General features: G+C 52.3%; 8 protein-coding genes across 8 annotated transcripts; 6 read left to right on the top strand and 2 right to left on the bottom strand.

Moving 5' to 3' along the window:
• Nucleotides 1-269: 269 nt before the first annotated feature.
• Nucleotides 270-3,561, top strand: NEUTE1DRAFT_145311 (uncharacterized protein; the record flags this gene model as incomplete). The annotated part of the gene is made up of 4 exons (XM_009851213.1): nucleotides 270-535; nucleotides 622-2,821; nucleotides 2,894-3,040; nucleotides 3,115-3,561. The coding sequence occupies 4 exons, from the start codon at nucleotides 402-404 to the stop codon at nucleotides 3,277-3,279; spliced, it is 2,646 nt and encodes an 881-aa protein (XP_009849515.1).
• Nucleotides 3,562-4,058: 497 nt separating this feature from the next.
• Nucleotides 4,059-6,947, bottom strand: NEUTE1DRAFT_128695 (uncharacterized protein; the record flags this gene model as incomplete). The annotated part of the gene is made up of 2 exons (XM_009851212.1): nucleotides 4,059-4,256; nucleotides 4,368-6,947. The coding sequence occupies 2 exons, from the start codon at nucleotides 6,945-6,947 to the stop codon at nucleotides 4,059-4,061; spliced, it is 2,778 nt and encodes a 925-aa protein (XP_009849514.1).
• Nucleotides 6,948-8,853: 1,906 nt separating this feature from the next.
• Nucleotides 8,854-10,396, top strand: NEUTE1DRAFT_99437 (uncharacterized protein; the record flags this gene model as incomplete). Its single annotated transcript, XM_009851211.1, has 3 exons — nucleotides 8,854-8,876; nucleotides 9,144-9,228; nucleotides 9,320-10,396. The coding sequence occupies 3 exons, from the start codon at nucleotides 8,854-8,856 to the stop codon at nucleotides 10,394-10,396; spliced, it is 1,185 nt and encodes a 394-aa protein (XP_009849513.1).
• Nucleotides 10,397-12,168: 1,772 nt separating this feature from the next.
• Nucleotides 12,169-12,762, top strand: NEUTE1DRAFT_40338 (uncharacterized protein; the record flags this gene model as incomplete). The annotated part of the gene is made up of 1 exon (XM_009850548.1): nucleotides 12,169-12,762. The coding sequence occupies one exon, from the start codon at nucleotides 12,169-12,171 to the stop codon at nucleotides 12,760-12,762; it is 594 nt and encodes a 197-aa protein (XP_009848850.1).
• A 1,360-nt stretch (nucleotides 12,763-14,122) lies between these two features.
• Nucleotides 14,123-14,713, top strand: NEUTE1DRAFT_38529 (uncharacterized protein; the record flags this gene model as incomplete). Its single annotated transcript, XM_009850454.1, has 1 exon — nucleotides 14,123-14,713. One exon carries the CDS (start codon nucleotides 14,123-14,125, stop codon nucleotides 14,711-14,713), a length of 591 nt encoding a protein of 196 aa, XP_009848756.1.
• A 487-nt stretch (nucleotides 14,714-15,200) lies between these two features.
• On the top strand, nucleotides 15,201-16,007 carry NEUTE1DRAFT_99434 (uncharacterized protein; the record flags this gene model as incomplete). The annotated part of the gene is made up of 1 exon (XM_009851210.1): nucleotides 15,201-16,007. The coding sequence occupies one exon, from the start codon at nucleotides 15,201-15,203 to the stop codon at nucleotides 16,005-16,007; it is 807 nt and encodes a 268-aa protein (XP_009849512.1).
• A 141-nt stretch (nucleotides 16,008-16,148) lies between these two features.
• NEUTE1DRAFT_60503 (uncharacterized protein) lies at nucleotides 16,149-17,762 on the bottom strand (the record flags this gene model as incomplete). The annotated part of the gene is made up of 2 exons (XM_009851209.1): nucleotides 16,149-17,460; nucleotides 17,512-17,762. 2 exons carry the CDS (start codon nucleotides 17,760-17,762, stop codon nucleotides 16,323-16,325), a joined length of 1,389 nt encoding a protein of 462 aa, XP_009849511.1.
• Nucleotides 17,763-21,021: 3,259 nt separating this feature from the next.
• NEUTE1DRAFT_136320 (uncharacterized protein) lies at nucleotides 21,022-21,603 on the top strand (the record flags this gene model as incomplete). Its single annotated transcript, XM_009851208.1, has 1 exon — nucleotides 21,022-21,603. One exon carries the CDS (start codon nucleotides 21,022-21,024, stop codon nucleotides 21,601-21,603), a length of 582 nt encoding a protein of 193 aa, XP_009849510.1.
• Nucleotides 21,604-22,474: the final 871 nt, after the last annotated feature.

The following is a 22,474-nucleotide window of genomic DNA, read 5'->3' as shown; positions in this document are numbered from 1 at the left end:
TCAGCTTGGTGGGCAGCCAGGGGCAGCTTCATGTTTGGCTATGCTAGTTCCACTAACAGCTCACACCCTGCAACATATGGATACTCCCCGCTGACCTGTTAGCTGTTACAGGCAGCTCATGCGAAGTGCCTTTGGAACTCTACCTCCAACAGCCCAGACAGCCCAGCTCAGCTACGGCTCTCTCTCCTCGAGCGTCGTCATTCCGCGCCTCTGAACAACATCCCCGACATTCACTACATTTTACTGCGCCATTCCCGTTCCCTTCACCAGCACAAGATTAATGCTCGTATGGTCCCGCGCTTTCTAGCCACCTCAAACACAACAACCGTTGGATCAAACACGACGCCAAAGACATCCACCCTCACGCATCGTAGGAGCGCTACAAGCAGCAAAGAAGCGACATGTCGACCCCCGCGCCGCCTGAGGACCAGGCCCGCCTCCTCGAAGATGCCTTGATCGCTGTGCGCCAGCAAAGCACCCTCATGCGCAAATGTCTCGACACCCCCGGAAAGCTCATGGATGCTCTCAAGTGCTGGTATGTCCCCAACGGAGCGTGTCACGGCATGGCCCGATATGCGCTGGTGCTGGTGCTGACCGTCGACCACCCTCGACAACTTATAGCTCCACCCTTGTCTCGGAGCTTCGAACCAGCAGTCTGGGCCCCAAACAGTACTACGAGCTCTACATGGCTGTCTTCGATGCTCTCCGGTACCTCTCCGTCCACTTGCGCGAGAATCACCCCGTTAACCACCTCGCCGACCTCTACGAACTCGTCCAGTATGCCGGCAACATTATACCCCGCCTTTATCTCATGATCACGGTCGGCACCGCCTACATGTCCATCGACGGCGCTCCCGTCAAGGAGTTAATGAAGGACATGATGGACATGAGCCGTGGTGTCCAGCACCCTGTTCGCGGTTTGTTTCTGCGCTACTACCTCTCCGGACAGGCACGCGACTATCTCCCGACTGGCGACTCCGAAGGCCCAGAGGGCAACCTGCAGGACTCGATCAACTTCATCCTGACCAATTTCGTTGAGATGAACAAGCTCTGGGTTCGGTTACAACATCAAGGACACTCAAGAGAGAGAGACCAGCGGACGCAGGAGAGGAAAGAGCTGCAATTGCTTGTAGGAAACAACATTGTCCGTCTAAGCCAGCTGGTGGATCTGCCGACATACAAAAATGGCATTCTGGCCCCCCTGCTGGAGCAGGTTGTGCAGTGTCGGGATGTCCTGGCGCAGGAATATCTGCTTGAGGTCATCACTCAGGTATTCCCTGACGAGTTCCATCTTCACACCCTCGATCAGTTCCTCGCCGCTGTGTCCAGGTTAAACCCCCACGTTAACGTAAAGGGAATTGTTATCGGCCTGATGGACAGACTATCCGACTACGCCGAGCGAGAGGCGCAGAATGAAGAAGGCGAGGATAGGGGCCAGTTGGAGGAAGAAGCACTCGCGAACCTGCTGGAAAGGGTGAAACTCGCAAAATCGGCTGCGGAAACCGAAGAAGCGAGCGCGCCGACACCCGAAGCCCCTGAAAATGGGGAGCATGCAGAAACTGATGTGGGCTCGACCGATGAAACTCTGAACGCCGAACCATCAGTAGCAGAGACCGAGGCTACCGTGACAAATGGAGATGAAGTCGAACCAGCCAAGAAGCATAGGGGCATTCCCGAGAACGTGCCCCTATACGAAATCTTTTTCGGGCAGGTCAAGAACCTTGTGCAGGCGCAACATCTTCCGATCCAGGACACCATCGCGCTGTGTGTATCCCTTACGAACCTAGCTCTCAACATCTATCCTGAAAGGCTAGATTATGTCGACCAGATCCTCGACTACGCCCACTCAAAGGTAAAAGAACACGCCAACAGTGCCGATTTGCATTCGCCGCCAGCGCAGCAGAGTATCCTGGCCTTGCTTCAGGCGCCTCTCAAGAGGTATGTGTCGATATTTACGGCACTCGCCCTACCTACATACGTTCCTCTGTTCCAATCACAAACCTATCCTACGCGGCGGGCTGTTGCTGGCGAAGTGGCCAGACACCTGATCAAGAACCAAACCCACATCACTACCACGGCCAACCTCGAGAATGTCCTGGAGGTGCTCAAGGTCCTCATCAAAGAAGGGTCGCAAGCGCCGTCTGGCTACCCCGGTGTCGTGCAGCAGCGCGGCCGTGCCCTGGAGACAGACGAGACTTTGGAGGAACAGGGCTGGCTGGCCCGCCTTGTCCACCTCCTCCAGGCGGAGGATAACGACACCCAATTCCGCCTCCTGCAGATGACAAGGAAGGCCTACGCCGAGGGCAACGAGCGGATCCGGACCACGACGCCGCCTCTCATTACCGCCGGCCTCAAGCTCGCCCGACGCTACAAGGCTCGCGAGCACTACGACGATAACTGGCAGTCGCAGTGCTCCGCGCTCTTCAAGTTCCTCCACTCGGCCATCTCGACCCTCTACACGCGCGTCAACGGCGCCGGCGCCGCCGAGCTGTCCCTGCGCCTTTTTTGCTCGTGCGGTCAGATGGCCGACAAGACCGAGTTCGAGGAGGTGGCATACGAGTTCTTTGCGCAGGCCTTTACGGTGTATGAGGAGGCGATCAGCGACTCCAAGGCGCAGTTCCAGGCCGTTTGCGCGATTGCCAGCGCTCTGCACCGCACACGCAACTTTGGAAAGGAGAACTACGACACGCTCATCACCAAGTGCGCGCAGCACGCGAGCAAGCTGTTGAGGAAGCCGGATCAGTGCCGGGCTGTCTATCTGGCCAGTCATTTGTGGTGGGCGACTCCTATTGCTAGTAACGGGGAGACCGAGGAGACTGAGGTTAGTAGCAGCATTTCTCCGTTCCTCTTGGTTTTGCGAGGTTTCACACGGTTCTAACATGTTATGCGATAGCTTTACCGAGACGGCAAGCGTGTTCTCGAATGCCTGCAGCGTGCCCTCCGTGTTGCAGATTCGTGCATGGAGACTGCCACCTCGATCGAGTTGTTTGTTGAGATCTTGGACAGATACGTGTATTACTTTGACCAAAAGAATGAATCGGTAGGTCATCACTTACCCTTTTCGCCCCGTCAGAAAAAGCCATGGCGTCTAACTATCTTTTTTTCTCCTTGTAGGTTACCACAAAGTACCTCAACGGCCTTATCGAGCTTATACACTCCAACCTGGCCGGTAACCAGCAAGACTCGGCCTCGGTCGAGGCCAGCCGGAAGCACTTTATGCAGACCTTGGAGATTATCAGGAGCAAGGAGTACGAGGGCATCGTGCTTACTCCCAAGTAAGCAGTAAGCAGCAGAACTTTTTTTGAGTCTTGTTGTTATTGTAACAAAAGCCCAACGGCGGACGGAACGAGATGAGATGTGACGAGATGCGACACCAGATGAGCGATGATGATGCAGTTACATGATGGATGGACAGGACAGGACAGGACAGGAAACCCAAACCCCCAATGATACGATAGCTATAACCAACCCACCGTACGTAGATATGTAATGACGGAGAGCAAGGCGTCGAGAGCCGCAGTTCAGTGTACATTTCGGGGACTACAATCAGCTCTATGAATGCCGGTTCTGAGCTCGATCAGCGATCATTCCGCCTTGTGAGGCTTTTCTAGGATTGTGCTATGGTGGCAAGCTTCATAGCGACGGTGATATTTAGCCGCCACACAAAAGGGATCGAGACGGAAGGATGTGACAACAAGGGAAACAATCCGCCAACTGCGCTATGCGATGCAAAACATTGAAGGGTAAAGAGAGTATAAACCGGAGCACTACAGAGCTTGCGTGTGACGACGATGCTCGCTTTATTTTCTTCCGACAAGTTCCCTTTCCCAAATAACACGCTGCCTCATGCACTCATCCACCCACGGTGATCATCTTCTATCGGACAAACAAAAGTAAGAAGGTATGAATAAATATACAGACAGCAGTAACGAGCTGGTTCTACGTAATAACTGGAAAATATGTACCCAAAAACCAAAGAAAACGACAAGAAACGCTTTGAGAACAAATGGAAGGAAAAAGTACATCAAGTAGCATAGCCATCTCAACAAAGGTTTTCTCTATCCTCCAAGAGTCCCCTCCGCTAAGTTCGCCGCCGCCCGTTTGATAATGCCGGCAACCTTGGCGATGGTGCGGTTGGCCAGACCCCAGTCTCCGGAGTCGACGGTGTCGCGGATCGAAGGGAAGTAGGCCTCGTCGTAGCCGGACCAGAGTTGAGGGCCGAAGAGGACGTGTTTGAATTGGGTGCGGTTTGGGATCTGTAATGGGTAAAGGGGGAGTTAGCATTTTAGGAGGGAAGAGAGGGGACGAGGAGATAATTGGAAAGGACAGCAGAGCAAGGGCAGAGAGAAGGGAGAGGAAAGACTTACACCCTCGGGATCCAACAAATCCGTCTCAAACCACGCCATCTTCGAATTAAACTCGCACCTCTTCCTGCCCCATCCCGAGGGCTCCCATCCACCGCTCGCGACAACACTCGACTGCCATTCATGCTCCCATGCCACGAACCGACGCACGGCTTCCATGACCTCATCGCTGGCCTTTATCATGCTGTTGAGCGACGCCGCAAGTTCCTTGGGCACAGCATCCTTCTTTGCGTTCTTGGCCTGATCCTCAACCCACGGGACGATCTCTCCAGTCCAGTCACGGATCTTCTCAGCATAGTGCGCCATATCAAACGGCAAGACGGGACGATCGGTCAGCTCGTACAGGAGAAGAGCGACGACCTGTCCCAGCATCGTGTGGTGGACAAAGTCCGGGTCACCGACCTGTTCCATCCACTCGAACGTGTCGTAGCTGGAGTGGTAGGGGTGGCCCTTGCCATCAAAGTGCAGGTCGATGGAGGACGTGCCGACGATGTCCTGGAAGGCGACGTAGTCCGAGCCCGCGCCGAGGCCCTCGAGGTCATTGGCATTTCTGCGCTCCCAAAGCTCTTTTAGCGTGGCGTTCTCATAGGGATCTCTGACTATGTCGAGAATTTGCATCAGGAGGCCCTTGAACACGGGCGAGCCGGCTACGTGTAGAGTGTTGCCCGTTACTGCGGTGTCGAGGTTGATGTACGCCAGCGCGTCCTTACGCAGCATATCATCATTTTGCTCAACGAATTCAGTCGAGCCAATGAGGTTGTACTCCTCTGCGTCCCAAGACATAAACTGAATGGTCCTGAGCGGGCGCCAGCCCATTCTCAGCAACTCGCCAAAGACGCGGGCGAGCTCGAGCATGATGGCCGTGCCTGAATGGGGATCAGCGGCGCCCAAAGTCCATGCATCACGATGGTTACCGATGATGACCTTCTTCTCTTCCTGCTCGATTCCCAGAATGCTTCCGTATACGTTCCATATGGCTTGCTTCTCATTTTCGTCCTGATCGTTCTTGAGCCGGACAATGGGCGAGTTTTCGTGATCGCCTGTCCACCACTCGTCAACATCAGGAACACCGCCCACCCAGTCTTCCGGCACACGCTGGCCCTTGCCCTTGAGATGCTGCAGAAGGACCTTGGCATCACGCCAGGCAAGCGGAAGAGAGGGGATTTTGACCAGTCCCTTGGTCTGTTCCTTCTTCATTCTTGGCATGTTTTCCCTGCTGCCCCAGCCCGGGGTTAACACATCACCGACGACCCACGACATGAGACTGACGCTGCCACGCTGGACTCCATCAGCAGGCATAAAAGGCCCCTTCGGCGCAGTGTCGCCCTTCTTGAAACCGTCATCGAGTGGGTCCGAATAGATGAGACAACCTGCGAAACCTGCGAGCTCAGCAGCCTTGACCTTCAGAGCGCGATCGGCGTGGGGGCCGTAGTAGCGAACAAGAGCGATGGCGCCAGCAGTCTGGATCCCAAGGTCTTTGATGCGCTGGAAGTCCTCGCGCGAGCCGTAATTGGCGTAGATGAGCCGGCCGCGAACATCACCCGTTTTCGAGTGACCGTGAAAAGCCCATGTCTGGTGTCCAGTCAACCCAGTTGCCTGGTCATTCTCCTCCAGCTTCGCAGACCATATAGCCTTGCCTTTTCCGTTGTCCGCCTTGTCGTCGATGATTTCCACCGCACGCCCATCGGCTTTGGGATAATTGAGATATACGTGATAGGTGTCGCGCGAAACGTCTTCAAGACCGTATTTACGGAAGAGCAACTCGATATCCTCCATCAGGGCGTAGTCGCCTTCGGTACCAGCCAGGTGAGAGTACGAGGTGAAATGCTGGAGATTGTCCTTGATCTGATTGGAACTGATGTTGGATTCCAAATATTGCCGGATATCGTTGGGATTGAACATGCCCGAGCCGAGGCGGCGCGACATGTTCCCGAACACATCGGAGACGAATATCAAGTAAACAAAGCCGAGAAGAAGGAACAGGGCGAGGAGGCGCCCAACCAGCAGGAAAAGGGCGGTGCTGCCGAATGTTGGGAAGGCGAATCGGCTTCCAGAGCTTGGTTGTTCTTCGTTATTACTGTTATTCGTGTTGCCGTTGGCGGCTGGCGTCGTAGCAGATTCCAGACTGGCGTTCGCATCGTGTCTCCTGAATCGGGGTAGTGATATTTGTGGTAACCTCCACCCCCACTTCCATCGTGGTAGTGAAAACCTCCCTATGCGCTTGCCCCATATACTTTGCGAACGGTGGTTGGAGTCGTCTATTTCCATCTCTTGCATCTCGCGTCGAACGTGATCGGCCTCGGAATCGCTATCATCGTCAGACGAGCTCCACGACTCTCCTTCGTCGTCTGTCTCGACTGTGGGTGGCTGGTAGCCGCGCGGTGGACGTGCTCGGTCATGAGTGCTCGATGATGATGCCGTACCGCCGAGCAGGGAGTGGCCTTCTGTATGGTCTGTGGCATCGAGAGGGGAGTGTGGGGCTTCGAAGACGGTATGGCTGCCGGCGCCGGAAGCGACGGCCTCGTCGTAGGTAGGTATGGGGGGTGCGGGCTCGTAGCGGAACTGGCTCTTATCCGGCGCCATTATGAAGGCCGGCGAAGGATCGCGATGGGGTTGAGGGCGGCGGTGGTTCGCATGCGACCCGGTCGGTTCGGAACCAGATGATAGCGGAATGGGAGTCTAGACGGGGAGCTTCGATGGCCCAAGTCTGGGGAAGGGGGAGACGAGGGGCCAAGAAGTGGATCGGATCGAAATTAGACGTCCGCAGACTTATAAAGGGGTTCCAGAAGGAGCGTGGGCGTAGGGCAGATTACCCCGTCCTGTTTGAAGGGTGGTGGGCAAAGGAGCGTGATCTAGACACAGAAAGAAGTCTAGGTCGAGGTGCCCCGGGATGGCGATAATGCCCGGTGTCCCTGTTCTGGAAAGACCCAAGAACGGTGGGATGATGCTTGTGGTGTGTCAACGAACGTCGGAGTCCAGCTGTGTCAGAGATGGAGCAAGAAGAGGTTGTCGAGGGTTCTAAAAATGGTACAATGACGATGTCTCAAGTGACGACTGGGGGAGCGGAACAATACAAATGAAGCCAGCAAGGAAGATTGAGGTGGGTAAATTGCATGCGGGCTTCAATGTTGCTGTGACGGAACGGCGTACCTGTGGACACCTGCCTGGCTCGGGTCTCTCTTGCGCAATGTTGGGACCACACACTGGCTGATTGCAGCGGCGTCACAGGGGGTGCTTGGCCCCTTGGTTCCCTTGGCGGCGTGGCCCCTGTGCGACACCATTCAGTTCAGTTGTCTCCTGTCCCCGGCCTCCCACGCCGACCAGTCCGAGCAAAGGCCGTGTCGCGTCGCTTAGTCAGGATCTGCACCGCCACATATGGCATAATCTCTCCAAATTTGGCCGAGCCCAGAGGCGCATGATCGGCGATCTTACTAGTCAGGATACCCTGACCTCGCATGCATACATTCGCTTGAGCCTCATCAACGTCAATCCATGAGCAGTCCACTCAAGACAAGCAGCATCAATCCACTTTTGACTTCAGTCCATCTGTTAGTCTCCAAGGCATGATAGTACTGGTCAGACACTCAATGACAGCATACCCAAACCGATGAATATTGGAAGTTTCGGCACACGGGTGCTTTGAGCATGTACGAACGACTCAAATACGGGTCCTCTTTCGCAATCCCTCCACGACAAAACAAGAAATGCTGTTCCGATAACCCAGCCATCCACCCAGACACACAAGCCAGGTGCACTGCCGATAGTGAGTGTCAGCTCCCAGTTGACCGCGGTGGAGGATGTCATCCATATATCTGCCTATGGGACTATTCTGGGACGGGAAGCAATCGGCTTCTTCTCAGAGTGACATCTCATGATGGCCTACAAGAGATTCGTGGGACCAATACTTAGTCAGCAATCACAGATATCCCATCCATCACGAGCATGATTATCGGACTTGATCATACTAACCTGGTATGCCCATTCTGTTCCAGATTATGGACCTAGGGGAGAGTCGCAAAGGCTAGCGCAGGATTGCAACCATGCCGGCAATTGCACCGTCTTCTGCTCCAGCGTTCGCGGCATCCGTGCAGCCAAGTTGGCAAGCGAGCTATCAGTCGGTTCGAAATAACGCTATAACTATTTGAATTCTGGTCCGAATGAGCACAAGCGATACTTTACCCCCCTTTGATACAATATCATCTTCTTTTACCCCTTTGCGCAAGGCGCCAGCTGTTCTCCTGGTACGTTGACGGCGCTCAATACTTATCCTGTGCTCTACAGCAATAGCTGTCTAGCTAATGCGTCTTCCCTGAGCGACAAGGCCTTCAGGTAAATACAAATTTGCAAAGCATGCGTCCGTTACACATTTGTGGCCCTGCGTTGACGCGTGGTGAATTCTCTACGATGAACCTTCAGCTGAACGAGTTTCCACTCTGATATTCTTTTGTCGTTCTGTGAGGTTTGCCGCAATTCATCCCATCTGAAAAACATGAGTCTCCAAGCCACAAGAGTGTCAGAGGAGAAACCTGGTCTGGGGCGCCACAGTCACTTCCAACAGCTCTTCCATTAGAACTTTGAAGAGCTCCTGCCAAGCTATGCCTCTCCCCAATTTATTTCTTCCTCTCACACAGCACGCACAAACTTTCAACCAAGACTTTGCCCCGCGCCACGAACGCCGCGAGTGACATACCCCAGAGTTTCGGCCGAGCACTTGCATGCGACTCCTTCCTTCGCAATTCAGATCTACCTTCAACCACTCTTCATCCTCAACATCGCCAGCACTTACCAGCCTGCGCGCCTTTCCTGGTCTTTCTACGATCAGATTCCCGGTCGACTTTCTTTCCCTTCGACCCAAGCCGATTTGGTAAGTCTTATTGAACCAACAAACTCCCTATCTCTAAAACGACCTTTCAAGCCCAGTTTATCGACAAAATTTGGGTTTTCCTTATTACGAGGGGGCTGCCAAGGTGGCAAAGATTGTCATCTTCCCTCACCCTCACTCCTACTCTCACTTAACCCCGGGCAACTTATCTCTTTACTTGCCTATGCGCTATGTACATTTTCAGCCCACAGTTTTCACAAATGGAGGTGCTAACACCACCCCTCACAGAAACATGCCCGGCCCAATTCGCGGTAGCGATAGCAACGGAAATGGCGGCAACAACCGCTACCAACCCTACTATTTTGGCTCTTCGAACGTTCCACTGTCTCTACGTCCTCGCCTTGACGGTACTCTCCCTGTTGCCCGCGCCGCCCCTCCTGCCCGGCCTGACCCCACCAAGCGTTGGGACAAACTCAAGAATTTTATGCCAAAGGTTGGTATGAAGTTCCAGGCCGGATCCACTGTTACCACACGATTGAGGCGCGACAAGGCAATTTGGTACGCCATGATGGATACCTTGCTCTTCTTCAAGGCCAGACATTTGCAAACGTCCTTGAGAGAAATTATGGACATCGCTACGGATGCTGCAATCAAGAGAAAGCCTCCGGTGGACTTTTTCGAGAGTCTCGGTCACGGCGATGGTCTCATCACCGCCGACGCTACGTTGCATTTCCTCCGGAGTGTTCGGGAAAGTCATCCTCTCTCCAGAAGACTGAGCTCTTCGACGTTCGCCGAGTTATTTGCCGAAATTGTCAAAGCCCGCGAAGCTTATCTCGCGGATAATGAGGAGGGAGGTACCGACCGGTATCCAGTTTCCCCTTTGGTGCAGGCGGTGGACAGATTTCTTACGGTGGCGTGGTTTTGGGATGGAATGGATATTCTTGTCAAGATGGAATCAGAGCATGCGGAACTTGACGACGACAACGACGAAACCACAGAGGAGCAAGAAGAGATCGACTCTGACGGCGAGGACACTCCCGTTACTGGTGCCGCCGCAGTGTCTTCACTGGTCGCAGACTTTGATGGCTGCACTATCTGGACTTTGAGCACCAACAGCTACGTTGACGACGTTGATCTCTTCGCTGACGTGGATCCCCTCACCGATGAAGCGGAAGACGAGGTGATGGGTGACACACACCACGACTCTTGAGTTTGAAAGCCATGTCTCGTCTTCGAAAGCCCGGATAAGAAGAATGTGGTCGCGTATACGATTGAAAAACTATTGGCAGATAGTGGCGTCGCATCAGAGCGACAACTGCGTTGGTCTTTCGGCCGGAAAAAGCATCTGCTCTCTTTGCGTCACCCTATAGCTTTCTGTTAGAGCTCGGTGTCGTTTGATCATGGGATGTGGTTTGTGATATGAGAAGAGATGTTGTCTTTCATGCATCAGATAGTACCTGTAGCTAGTGTTGATGACGACATATCATCGAAGGTTTAATTCTACACTATTAGATCGATTGTTGATAAGACAGAAACAATGGCAAATGACCATCGCCATTCATGAACCTTCTCTACTACCATGCCATACGTACCTCTAGGTACTATTGAGAAGAAGATCAACATCCGCTTCGTGTACGCTTAAGGGGAGGGTAGAGCACAAGTGACAATATGACAAGAGAGATGTACTTAGTGCGTACTACGCCTGATATGGATGTGATCAGACACCAACATCTTGCGGATGTTGCGTCGAGTGTTCCACTACCTATAACTTCTACAATTTGCACCGGGTTTTTTCAACATGTCCTTGTAGTGAGGCATGATCCTTCATCCTAAGTACTTTTATCCTCAAGAGCTTCCTCGCGGCGAACGAAGGTTTTCTTTCATACTACCTCTATGGATACAGCTGCATGCAATACATCAATATGCAATACTCCAAGATATAATGCTGTGATCTATTTGGTCGGCAGACAACTTTGTTCGCAATATATTTACATGCTAGCATACGTCGAAGGAAGGACCAGAACCTGTAGCAAATGTCGTGTTATCAATGTGATCTGCGAACATCAAGACGAAAGAGACGAGCGGAGAGGACCAAACCAAAAAGGAAAAACAGAAAAAAATATATGTGGTTGGTCATGATATCCCAGGGAACCACCCCCAAGATATCCCCCCGAACGGTCACAACTGATACTACGGTAGCCCGAGCGAGACAAAGTGGGCGGTCGTAACCCCCGTGCACCCGAAGGTGCGGGCCTGGGCAAATATTGAGTAAACAGTTGCCGCCATGGGAATCGAACCCATGACTTTTTGAATGGGTAGGGGTAAACTGTGCGCTACCAAATTCCATTCGACCAACCACCCGCTGTTGAAAACACGTCTGGGACCGTCCCTTATAAGTGCCTCTACCTCTGAGCTTAGCCCAGTTTAGTCTGTACCGGGCCGTTCCCGCGAGTGATCAGGTGACCGTCTTTGCTCGTTTGCAACTGCACAAGGCACTGCTCGTCAGGCAGCCGTGAGTGTGCCTGCCGGTCATGGTCTGCCACTTTCCTTCCAGTCCGGCTGTAGCCTTTGGAGTCTGATCCCAGCACGGCACACCTCTTCCTCCTTCCCTACCAGGTTGCGCGCTACAATCTGTAACGGCAGTCTTACTTTGCGACTCTCAACAGAACCTCAGGTCCATTCCCCGTCCGCTGTATCTTCAACTTTTGGCGCCACTGCGTGATAGAACGACACTCACGAAAACTGATCTTAGAGGTAAACAACTCCTATCTCCGCATATCCCTACCTCTAGGTTAGTGCTTCCTCATACACCTTCTCGTGCAAAAAGAATCGGGCTCTGGTTTCCTCAGATTTCAGAGCGCATTGAGATGCATACAGTAAACCGCGCTAGGGTCAACACCTATGCCCCTTCTCCGACAATCCATCACAAAACCCAAAGCTGACTCTAGATTATCACAGCTCAACCTACCTACCCCCTCCGAAATGACGTCCCGACCCGTCTTTGTAGAGAACTTGTCGCTGAAAGAGTGCGTTCCACTTGAGGGCTTCATGTGGCAGGATCGCCCGACCGTACTTCGCAGCCTGGAGCACGACAAGCTTGTTTTGAAAGCATTCCTCAAGAATGGTTTACCCATTTGCCCTGGAAACATTGGCTATGAGCTTAACATTGTGGCCATGGTTGCCGGACAAGAACTCGGTTTTTACCGACTTCTTCCAGGGGGGAGGGGGAAGCCCAAGGATATCAGTGGACGAGAGTACCACTTTCTCTCCACCCTGGCCGAAGATGTCCGCATTGGTCGTCGCATGCCGAAGCACGTCTTCATCGAGTTCTTCCGCGAGCTTGTCAACGCTCGCATCTGTTTCTTGACTCACCACCCGGGCTACACCGGAACTATCTCCTCGGTTGCCGAGAAGATGGACATTTTTCTTAAGAAAACAGAGGGGCACTATTCCGATGCCGAGCTTTCAAAGCGACTCGAGGAGGAATTCCTGAAGGCAGAGGGTGGACAGGGACCTGTGGCTGGAGAGCAAACTGGAGGAGCGGCGGGAGGTTCAGAGGCGATGGATCTCTCTTAAATTGCCCCACGAGAGAGTATGAGAGCTAGTGCAGCAGTCAAGGACACATGACCATCGAGGAGTGGAAGTACGAGAGAATACTGGGATTCTTTGTGATTCTGGTCATAGAGCTGCATATGTTTCTATCATAACTGGATCGGGATCGCAACTTCCGTCGCGCGACAAACCAACAAAGATTCGACCATAAAGGTAGCTAGAGGTAATATGTGCTGGCCATTGATTGGCATTTGAAGTTCCCATGCAATAGAGAGATGAGAGATCATCATGGAGATCTTCCAAGATGCTCCAGGTCATGAGGGAATTATCGTAAATACCCAAGTGAGGCCTCGTTTTACTTTATTGTGTGCATTACAACAGCGTCCTACTCAAAGTCCTTGATGGAAGGCGATGTGATTTTGGTCCAAACCAAATTCGTAAGTTTCACTGACCCATACTACAAAACCCTCCTCTCGTTTTACTTTTTAAACCTTTGGGACTTAACCATGATGTTTCGCTCTCGACATAGAAGAAGCCGAGGGGACGAATATCGTCATCTTCCTTTTCCTCTATTGTTGCTTTCCCTAGACCAAGCAACTATCTGCAGTTGACCCCCAGTGACAAGGAGATATGGCACTCCGTCGACGGCGAAATCCTTTCTGTCAAGCTCATGAATATTCGAGAGACGGTGGCCGATAAGTTCAATAGGGGTGGGTGTGTTTGCCGAGTATTCCAGCAAGATATTCATGGGAAGATCTGCCTACTTCGAGTTTTATTAGGAATGATGATAGGACGACAAGCCACAACAGCGAACCTTTCCACTTCTCCTTTCCTAGACCCGTCCGCCTAGACAGCCGTACTGAGTTACGGGGAACCATCAGTCAACCTGTGAGAGCCAGTCATTAATACCTGTGCTCCTGACCGTTTCTCTTCCAGTGCTGGAGGGGCGTATTCCGCATGTATTCACCACGCTGGTGGTCATTAACTTCCCGAATGCTGCGCCCCACCTTCCTTCACTTTCCTTCACTTTCCTCTCCTTTCCTCCCCTCAATTTCTCTCCAGTCTACCTTCCCTGGCAACAATCAGCCACACAAAGTCCATGGCAGCTGTCATACTCCGGACTTGATCAACGGTGTTATTCGACATATCGACGAGCCCCAACAACAGCGCTTCATTACGGCCGCTCTTTTTACACACGAAGGTAGCCACTCCCTTCCCTGCTCGCGTGCGAGTACCTACGCAACTCTGCGCTCCCAACTTTTGAGACACCTTTTGACTTTGCGATATCGCAGTCTCCAACCTCCCCTTGCTCCCGTCAATCATTTCTCTACAGCTCTCAGAAAACTTACACGCTCAGTCGCAGGTGTTATCACAAGTCGCAGTCATGGCGTCCACTTCCTGGCGACCAAACATGACCCTCAAAGAGTGTCTACTACCTATGAGGGGCATGCTATGGGAAGATCGCCCACACATTCTACGCAGCCTTGAGTACGACGAAATTATTCTCCGCTCCTTCAGAGAGAACTACATCCCCATTGCTCCTGGCAATATTTCCTTCGAGGTGACGATGCTCGTCTTTGTTGCCAACCAGAAAGTTGGCCGTCACCACAAGGCTGTCGACTACGCACCCGGCAAAGAGTACGACTTTTTCGCAAAACTTGCTAACTGGAACGGCAATGGAGGCAAAATGCCAACACATATCTACGCCGAGCTGTTTCGTGAGCTCATCGCCGCTCGAGTTCGCTTCATGCGACGCCATCGCGATTCAGCAGAGACTCCGTCGCAGTTGGCCGTACAGTTGAGTGAGCTGGCCAGGCATATGTACGGCCGTTACAGTGACGAGGACTTGTCAAGACGGATTGATGAGGAGATTTTGAAAGCGGAGGAGGATCAGGGTTCTTCGACGGGAGGCAACCTTGGAGAAGCAGAGTCAACTGAGCTTTCCAAGAACCTAGAGCCTTCAGCACAGGATTGACGTTGCGGTCAGCATGCTCTTGAAAATTGGCCTGATAATTGTACCTCTATATACTACAGAAGTATAGTTCAATGCTGGTTTGTTCGTTAGCCTGGTACACCAAATTAGACTCATGACAACCCGCCCTGAATGCCGTAATCATACATGAATATGCATAATCATTGACCAAACATAAACCGTAAAATGCAAACTGCGCATAGGCAACCAAAATTGAAAACTTTTAACGCACAACAGGCCTCCGACAGCTCGTTCGGCCAACTACCTTTGCGGCTACCGTTCCAGGCTCCGTTTGCATACATAAAACAAACAAACAAACAAACAAGCGGCCAAATCGCCAGTCTTGTCAGTTGTCCATGTCCTACCAGTCCTGATATTTAAATTAATAAAAGATCTTGTTTCTACCCATCCTCCACCTCCGTCAGCTACCACAAATTCTTCAACACTCTTACAGATCATGACCACCCCAACATCATCACCACCAGATATCATGTCTAATATCAAGAGGGAACCGTCAGACAGAAAAAGCACGATGTCAACGCCCGCCACCAGCCCTACAAAGACCAGCCAGCGCGAGACTCTCACTTCCACCACTCCCACCGCTCCCACCACGGACCCAGATCCAAACCCATCACAGCTCCTTGACCTCCCAACCCTCACCGACACCTTCTCCCAACTGGTGCACAAACTCTCCGCCCTCGCCTCCGTCGTCTCGCAGGGCGGTAGCATCGCCATCGCCACTGGGTGTACCGCCACCGTCGCCGAGCGCAACAGCATTCCTGGCGCCAGCAGCATCCTCTCCCTAGCCGAAGTAGCCGAGCTACAAACCATTCGAAGAGTAATTGATACAGCGACGGAGGTACATGCCCGTTTCAGGCGCGAGATGCGGCAGTTGAGCAAGCAGCATCACAAGTCCAGCGAGATGGTGCGCTCTCGACTGGTTAGTTTACAGGCTAAGAATCCCAGGTCAAAGCACCATAGAAGGAAGCTCAGGGGTGGGAGGATGACTGGTGGGAGAGCCGATTCTAAGATCGCAGCCGGTTCGATCGGGTCACAACTTCCAAACTTTGGTCCGGATTTAATCCCCAGAAAACATCGTGGTTCTGTTGGGGACCTCCTGCGGGGTACGTGTTTCGAGGGTGTCCAGAATTCTACGTCCACGCTTGAAGGCAGTGTTGCAACGCCCGACTCTGCTCAGACACACAAGTCGTCTGTTGAAGGCAGTCAGCAAAGCGCAAAGCATAACTTTGGCGATGGGGAGGGGCGTGAAGAGACGGTTGTCTTGGAGGAGAAGTAAGAGCAGCTCGGCGTAGGATTCATGCCTTCTTCAGACCCTCGGGAGTGTCCGCGTGTACGTTAGGAGGAGAAAGAGACACCGACTCACATGGCTGCTTCCAAGGTCAACGATGCAGCGGCGTCAGCAAACAGGGCAGGAGGGCAAGAAGATTCTGTATATTCCGGATTCAGCGTACTTTGAATCTCTCCGAGGTATATCCAAAATGACGAACAACATTCGGTCATGCTACGATCCCGTCCATAAAACCATAGAATTTTGATGTCTTCATCCCAGCCATAATTCAACTTTATAAGACCCAAGAGTGCCCAAGACCTCCTAGATATCGGGCCAAAACGACGCCTCGGCAACCATCAAGCTCTTCCATCTACCCTCCACTCTCCTCAGGATAGCCCCCTTAGCCGCATTCGCCACCGGGCCTTCTCCACCCGCAGCTTCGAGTAACTCGGACACGGCACCATCGATGATTCGTCCCAGCCGGTTAACAAAGAGTGCAAATTCCACGCTGCTCCAATTGGGGATGAACTCATTTCTCAGGGCGCCGCCATCCGCATCCTGCGTACCCGGTGCAGATCTATCGCCGGAAGCGCTGTTCGGGGGAGGAGGGGGCTGGAACGGCTGAATGCTGACGTGTGGCGAGGAGAATGCGGAAAGCGCTTCGCGGGATGGGGCGGGGGAAGTGACAGGAGTTGTGGTAGTGAAGGTATGCGGGGGCGTTGTATATTGTCTCGGGGCACTGGGGGCGCTGTTTGAGGACGAAGACTCTTGGCCTTGGGCGCCAGCGGAGCGGGAGGTGGCGCCCGCAGAATATTTGTTTTGTAGAGATTTAGCATAGGACCAGGCGGCTAAGTAGGCGAGCTCGGTGCCATAGAAGGTGAGAGCGCCTTCGAGCCATGGTAGAGCGGGAGGAGGATGAACTGGTTGCTCCTCTGGTTCGTCTTCATCGTCAGGCTGTGATTCTTTGTCCTTCTCACTCTCGCTGGCTTTCGCGATCTGGTCAGGATCAGGGGTAGAGGACGGGTCGTCGGGCGATGACTTGTCAGCGGATACGGCAACGACGAGACCGCGCGCGGGTGCTACGGGGATGGGTGCAGGTATGATGGTGGAGAAGAGCTCGGAAATCTGCAGCAAGCCAGGGAGCTTTTGCTCATCGGGAATGGTGAGAACGTTGGCGGCAGGGGCGTGGAGATGGTGTTCGACACTGGTACTGGTGCTGGTACTGACGCTCTTCGCTGTTGCGGCGGGACTAGTGAGGTCAATTTTCAAGCCGTAACGCTCGGCAACTTCGATGAACATTCTCTCCTCTCTGCGGACGGCGCCAAGGGCTTCGATCAGCCAGTCCACCAGCTGGGTTTCCCACTGCTCGGGTTCGGGCTCGGATCCATCTTGCTTGGGCGCCGGGATCTTCTGGGGCAAGTCGATGGTAGAAAGAAGCTTTCCGGCGGCGCGGATATAACTGAAGCGTGTCAATGCCAGTTGGCTTTGAGTGATGAGAGAAGCGGCCTACCTGTGGATGTACAGCCTGTCGTTGGCGAGCCAGCGACTCAGGACGTCCTTGGGGAGCTCACCCTTGGCAGCTGCCTCGAGAAACGGATGCTGTGTGGCCGTCTGGAATTCGTACCCGTACGTTGTCAGGAGATGTTCGGTGAGGCACCATTTGGGTCGCTTTGGCGGCTGTTTCAGTTCTGTTTGTGGTGTTGGTACCGGTGGCTCAAAAGGTCCCCGTGTTGGCCCAGACTGTGCGGTCGAGGATGCCATTGCGTATGACGTAAATGGCGGGGTAGCGGAGTCAGGAACCGATGGAGACGGGACGGGACGAACGTGGCAGATGCAGGAGATGCAAATGTATGAGGTGCAGGAGCAGGGGAAATCAGCGGGAAAAAGTCTTGTGCGTGAGAATGCGCGGCAATCAGTGTGAGGTTAAGGACATGATACTGAAGCAGCCGTGAATTGGATGGAGGGGGCAGATGAATATGCAAATCAAGGAAACAGCAAAAGAGAGTCATCGGAATGCCGTGTCACAGCCAAGCACATCCCCCTGTCACGTGGGGCGCCAGTTATGACTTGGGTTAGCGTATGCACCTCAGTGGAGCGGCGGGACTGCGGGAGCCTCCACCAAAATGGATCCAACGACCCTCGTCTGACACGCATTACTTGCCCGCTGCGAGGAGGATATCACCAATGGATATGAGAGGCATGACGAATATGAGTTTATTCCTTTCAAGCTTGTATAAAGGTCTCCCTTAGATCGTTCAATGTGTACATTACTTTTGCCAACGTCCATCGATGCCATAGGCCTGGCACATGCAGGTGTCGATTTGGCCCGTAGCATTAGGATGTGGCCTCACATTGCCAGTAGTGCCACAAGGCACGACATTGGCCTGTATACCTACAATGTGCGGATTCAGGAAAGGGGTCAGCAAGAAAATCTCCATGAAAACATCCGAGGGTCTGCCTACATCCAGCTTGTCGATCTTGATTGCGGGTTCTTCCAACGCAGCTTTCTTTCACACGCATCGCACGGCAACAATCATAATGGTGGAATGTCCTTGCTATATTGCTACAAAGTTGAGAATCATAATCATTCGCGCAAGAGGATATTGATAGAGGAAAAAGGTGCTAAATGACAAGATGTGCGTGGACAGGCAGCGGCGAAGTAGTAAACAAACCCCAGCGTATATTTTTCTAATAAAGGGGAACAGACCCAAAAACATTAAAAAAAACGTAACAAAGGAACAATACTTGACTTATGGAGTGTGACAGCATGGACTTCGCGCGTAAGCACAGGATAGGTTCTGCCAACTACAACTGTTTAAAGAACTGGGGCCACATGTGGGAATGGAATCCATCGCCTCAAGGTGAGGGCGCCTCAGGCGTGCCTCAATGACCGCTCAGCCATTGTCCCAAAGTTGACCTTAGGGTATCGTCCTTGTTGGAGACCTCAGCACTTGACCTTCTCTATATAGGGCCTATCTGCAGGCTTGGGGCTAGGTGGCAGTCAATGGGGCTGGGCTGGGCTGTAGGGGGTGCTACGTCCGGCAAGAATGTCCCGGCTGGTCGGTACGTTCCGGCAAGTCACTCTGCCCGCTCAAGGCGGCACAGTTGTCGAACTTGCTTGAATTTGAAAGTCCGAAGCGCCCGCAGTACACAGCTTCAATCTTTTCACCATAGGCTTCTCCGAATCTCCTGTCCGGTGACAACTTACCACCTGGTGCTTGGAAGATGGGCTGATTTCCTTCCTCACAATATGATGCGTGGAGACCAGCGTAGAGCGAAATGATAGATGTGTTGATTGTTGTTCTATCTAACTCTATCTTAGAGTTGACTGGCTGTCAGTCAAGCCTTATATGCTTGATTGCAGCGAAGGTGGACGCTTCCCTCAATGGGGCTCCACTTCCCTTTAACAGACAAGGTGCTAACGGGGGAAACCCCGTGTCACAATACAATATAAATTCAGCCCTATCACAATGCATGGCCACCTATGCGAGGATGTAGCATGAAGAAGCAAGGAGGTGATGGGCGCTATGATCCTTCCCCAAATGCCCCTGCATTGGAGGTGTCCCTTAGCGCGGACGTGTTGTTTGCAAGCTCGATGTTGTTGGCCAACCGTGCCTTTGAGGCTATTCAATGTGCTCCCGCTCAGGGGCACCTCGCTTCCAGTAGGTGTGGTCTTCCTGATTTCTGTTTCTCTTTTTCGTTCCTACTCTATAGAGGTAAATAAGTTCCTATATGTTCTCGTCTTTCCGCATCCACCAGATGTACTTGGAGTCCTTTGAACAAGGGAACTTGACCTTACGGTTTACCATCCTCGTCATCAAGGGCATTAACGTGACCGCTCACTTGCTCACATACATCTACTCGAGGAAATCTCTTGAGCTCGTTCTAGAAGTACAAAAGGAGGAGGGGATTGGGCTCTACGTTACTCTCACGATCAGGTGATTAAAGGGAAAGTTACCTAAAGATGGCTCCAGCTCAGCAAACATGATCCAAGAATGACAGTCTACTTATAGACGAGTTGGAAGTGTTGTTCAAGCATGGGTATCCTTCATTCCTCAAAGCTTTGTCACAAAGTAGTTCGCACTTTTGCCACAACGAAGCTAGCCATGAACTATGTAATCGAGCCCGGCTCCCGCATGTTTCATCTACGTCGTATCTTGACCCAAATAATGACCGTCGACTTCTTTTTTTTAATATTTGCTTTTTTTAATTTTTCTTTTTCTCAGTTAAATTCTTCTTTATTTATAATTTTTTTTCTTTGATTTTTTTCAAAATTTTAAATTTTTTTTTTTTTTTCTCAACAATACGCCCGTTTCGGAACACTGAATCTCAACTGCTCCGACAGCAGACACTGGCACAAGTGGTATGAGCATCATGGAAGATATGACGGTATCTGCTATCAGCCTGCCCTTAAGGACCGGTTACATTAGTGGAGATCTCAAGTTCCTTCTCGGTTGCCGTGCCTACCTTACATGTTGTATAATAACAAGCAAAGAGCAAAAAATGTGCTTTTCATCTCATCTCGAACACGATACGCGCTTTCGCTATTCTGCTATTGGTAGAATGGAAAGATAGCAAACGCAAAGCTGGAGAGAAATTTCAGGCACCAATTCTCTCTCCTGCCCTCGATCCCGTCACTCGTACTCGCTGATTCTCTCTCCCTCCTTAAATTTTCAACTTCGACCACAACTTCTTCTCTTCCTCGACAACCGCGAGAATCACGACGAGATCATCTTAACATAACAGCGCACACACTTCATATAAGTACGGAAGATATATCCTCGCAGGCGCTTATTATACAGTATATAAATTGCTGACCTCAACGCTCTTTCAGTTCTCGTTGACGTTATCACGCGTTTGATCAAGTTCTGACCCACGTGCTCCCCACCAGAACGTAAGTTCAAAGCCAACTCTAACCATGTCGCAAGGGTTAAGCGATTTCTCACATGAACTATCGTAAAATCATGAGCATAATGGATAACCGCTGACCCTTTGTTGAGTACAGGTACTTCACTTCAAAATGTCTGCTCCCACCCGGTCGCCCTCTCTTTACCAAATCCTCCCCAAGATGGGGCTCCGTTGGAATTACCACCACGGCCGAAACATCCTGCGGCCTGAGCGCCGTGATGTTGTTGGTGTCGCGGTTCTGCAGGTGCTCGTTGAGCGGGTACATCCCAACATGAGGATGACCTCGAGCCCCGCCAAGCAGGAGGTTGAGCGTCTGCTTGTCGACATAGTCGACACATCCACGCGCCTTGTGCGCAACAACACGGCGATGCTCGACCCAGTCGATTTCATGGCCGGCATCGGCATGACTGGCGTCGGCGAGGACGGTTTCGACATCTGGGACTGGGAGGATGAGTCCTTCCTCGAACAGGCTCGTGTGGGCACCGAGCTTGGGGAGCTCCTCAACCCCCGTATTTTTCAGGCCCTTTTTATGGCTATCATTGAGGCGCGGCAGCGTTTCCGCAGCTTTGCTGCAGAGCACCTTCGCGCGGAGATCCCTCATCGCTGCTGTCCTCTGGCGGCTGCAGTTGACAGATTTCTGGAGGCTGCTGTGTTCTGGGATGTTACCAGCATGCCGATTCAGTTTTCAATCTAGGAGCCTGATGACAAGAAGATGGGCGGTATGAATAGCGCAGAGTCGGAGGAAGGGGCTGAGGAGGAGTGAGGTGGAGGAATACGCCCAGGGATTCGAGGGTGGTTTTGACGAGGAGGACGAGGATGATATCCCCATGGAGGAGTGAGATGACATGACGGGTGGGTCTACATGTGATTATTGCACTGCCGGGAATAGCTCTTCTCACATCATTTGTCAAGTGCATGATGGAATATGGATTGATGCATGGGTTAAAATATAACAATCGGAACCCTCTCAAAGTTGTCGTGCAGGAAAGTTTAGGGACCTTCGACAACAGATAAGAATGACACCATGAATATCCTGCTCAGTGAATTGATACCTTCTCACCCGCATATATGGACCTCTTGAATCATATCTGATGGCTTACCGGAATTAAATTCGCTATCGCTGCGACGTTTCGCCAGAGTGTCCATGCTGCTCGGTGTCCGGCTAACCTGTGCCGACCGCGAGCCCCCGACTGTGAAGTAGCGCTAATGATGAGAAACGATTAAGAAAACAATGATATTCTTATTCCCAAGCTAGGTATGAATACATACAGTGCCATAGTGACATGGAATCCCTTTCTAGGCTTTCGATAGGCGAAACCTTGCGACGACGGACGTCTCTGGACTAAAATCCCCGCTTCATACCTAGGCCGCGATCGAATCGCGCCATCTGCTACCAAATTCTAACTGTGACGGTTTCCACCTCACCGCCCTTGTGAACAAAACCGCATATGATCCGACTACTAGAACACCTGGAGCACCGCTGTCTCGCCTAATCGTATACCGCCTTCCACCCTCACTGACGTTACCAGTCTGCCTCCCCCCTTCCGTTTGCTCACGAGACGATT

This window comes from Neurospora tetrasperma (genome assembly GCF_000213175.1).
Source record: "Neurospora tetrasperma FGSC 2508 unplaced genomic scaffold NEUTE1scaffold_2, whole genome shotgun sequence".
Classification (NCBI taxonomy): Eukaryota; Fungi; Ascomycota; class Sordariomycetes; order Sordariales; family Sordariaceae; genus Neurospora; species Neurospora tetrasperma.
Note: the sequence above shows the minus strand (reverse complement) of the source record. Positions and strands in the feature narration are given on the sequence as shown.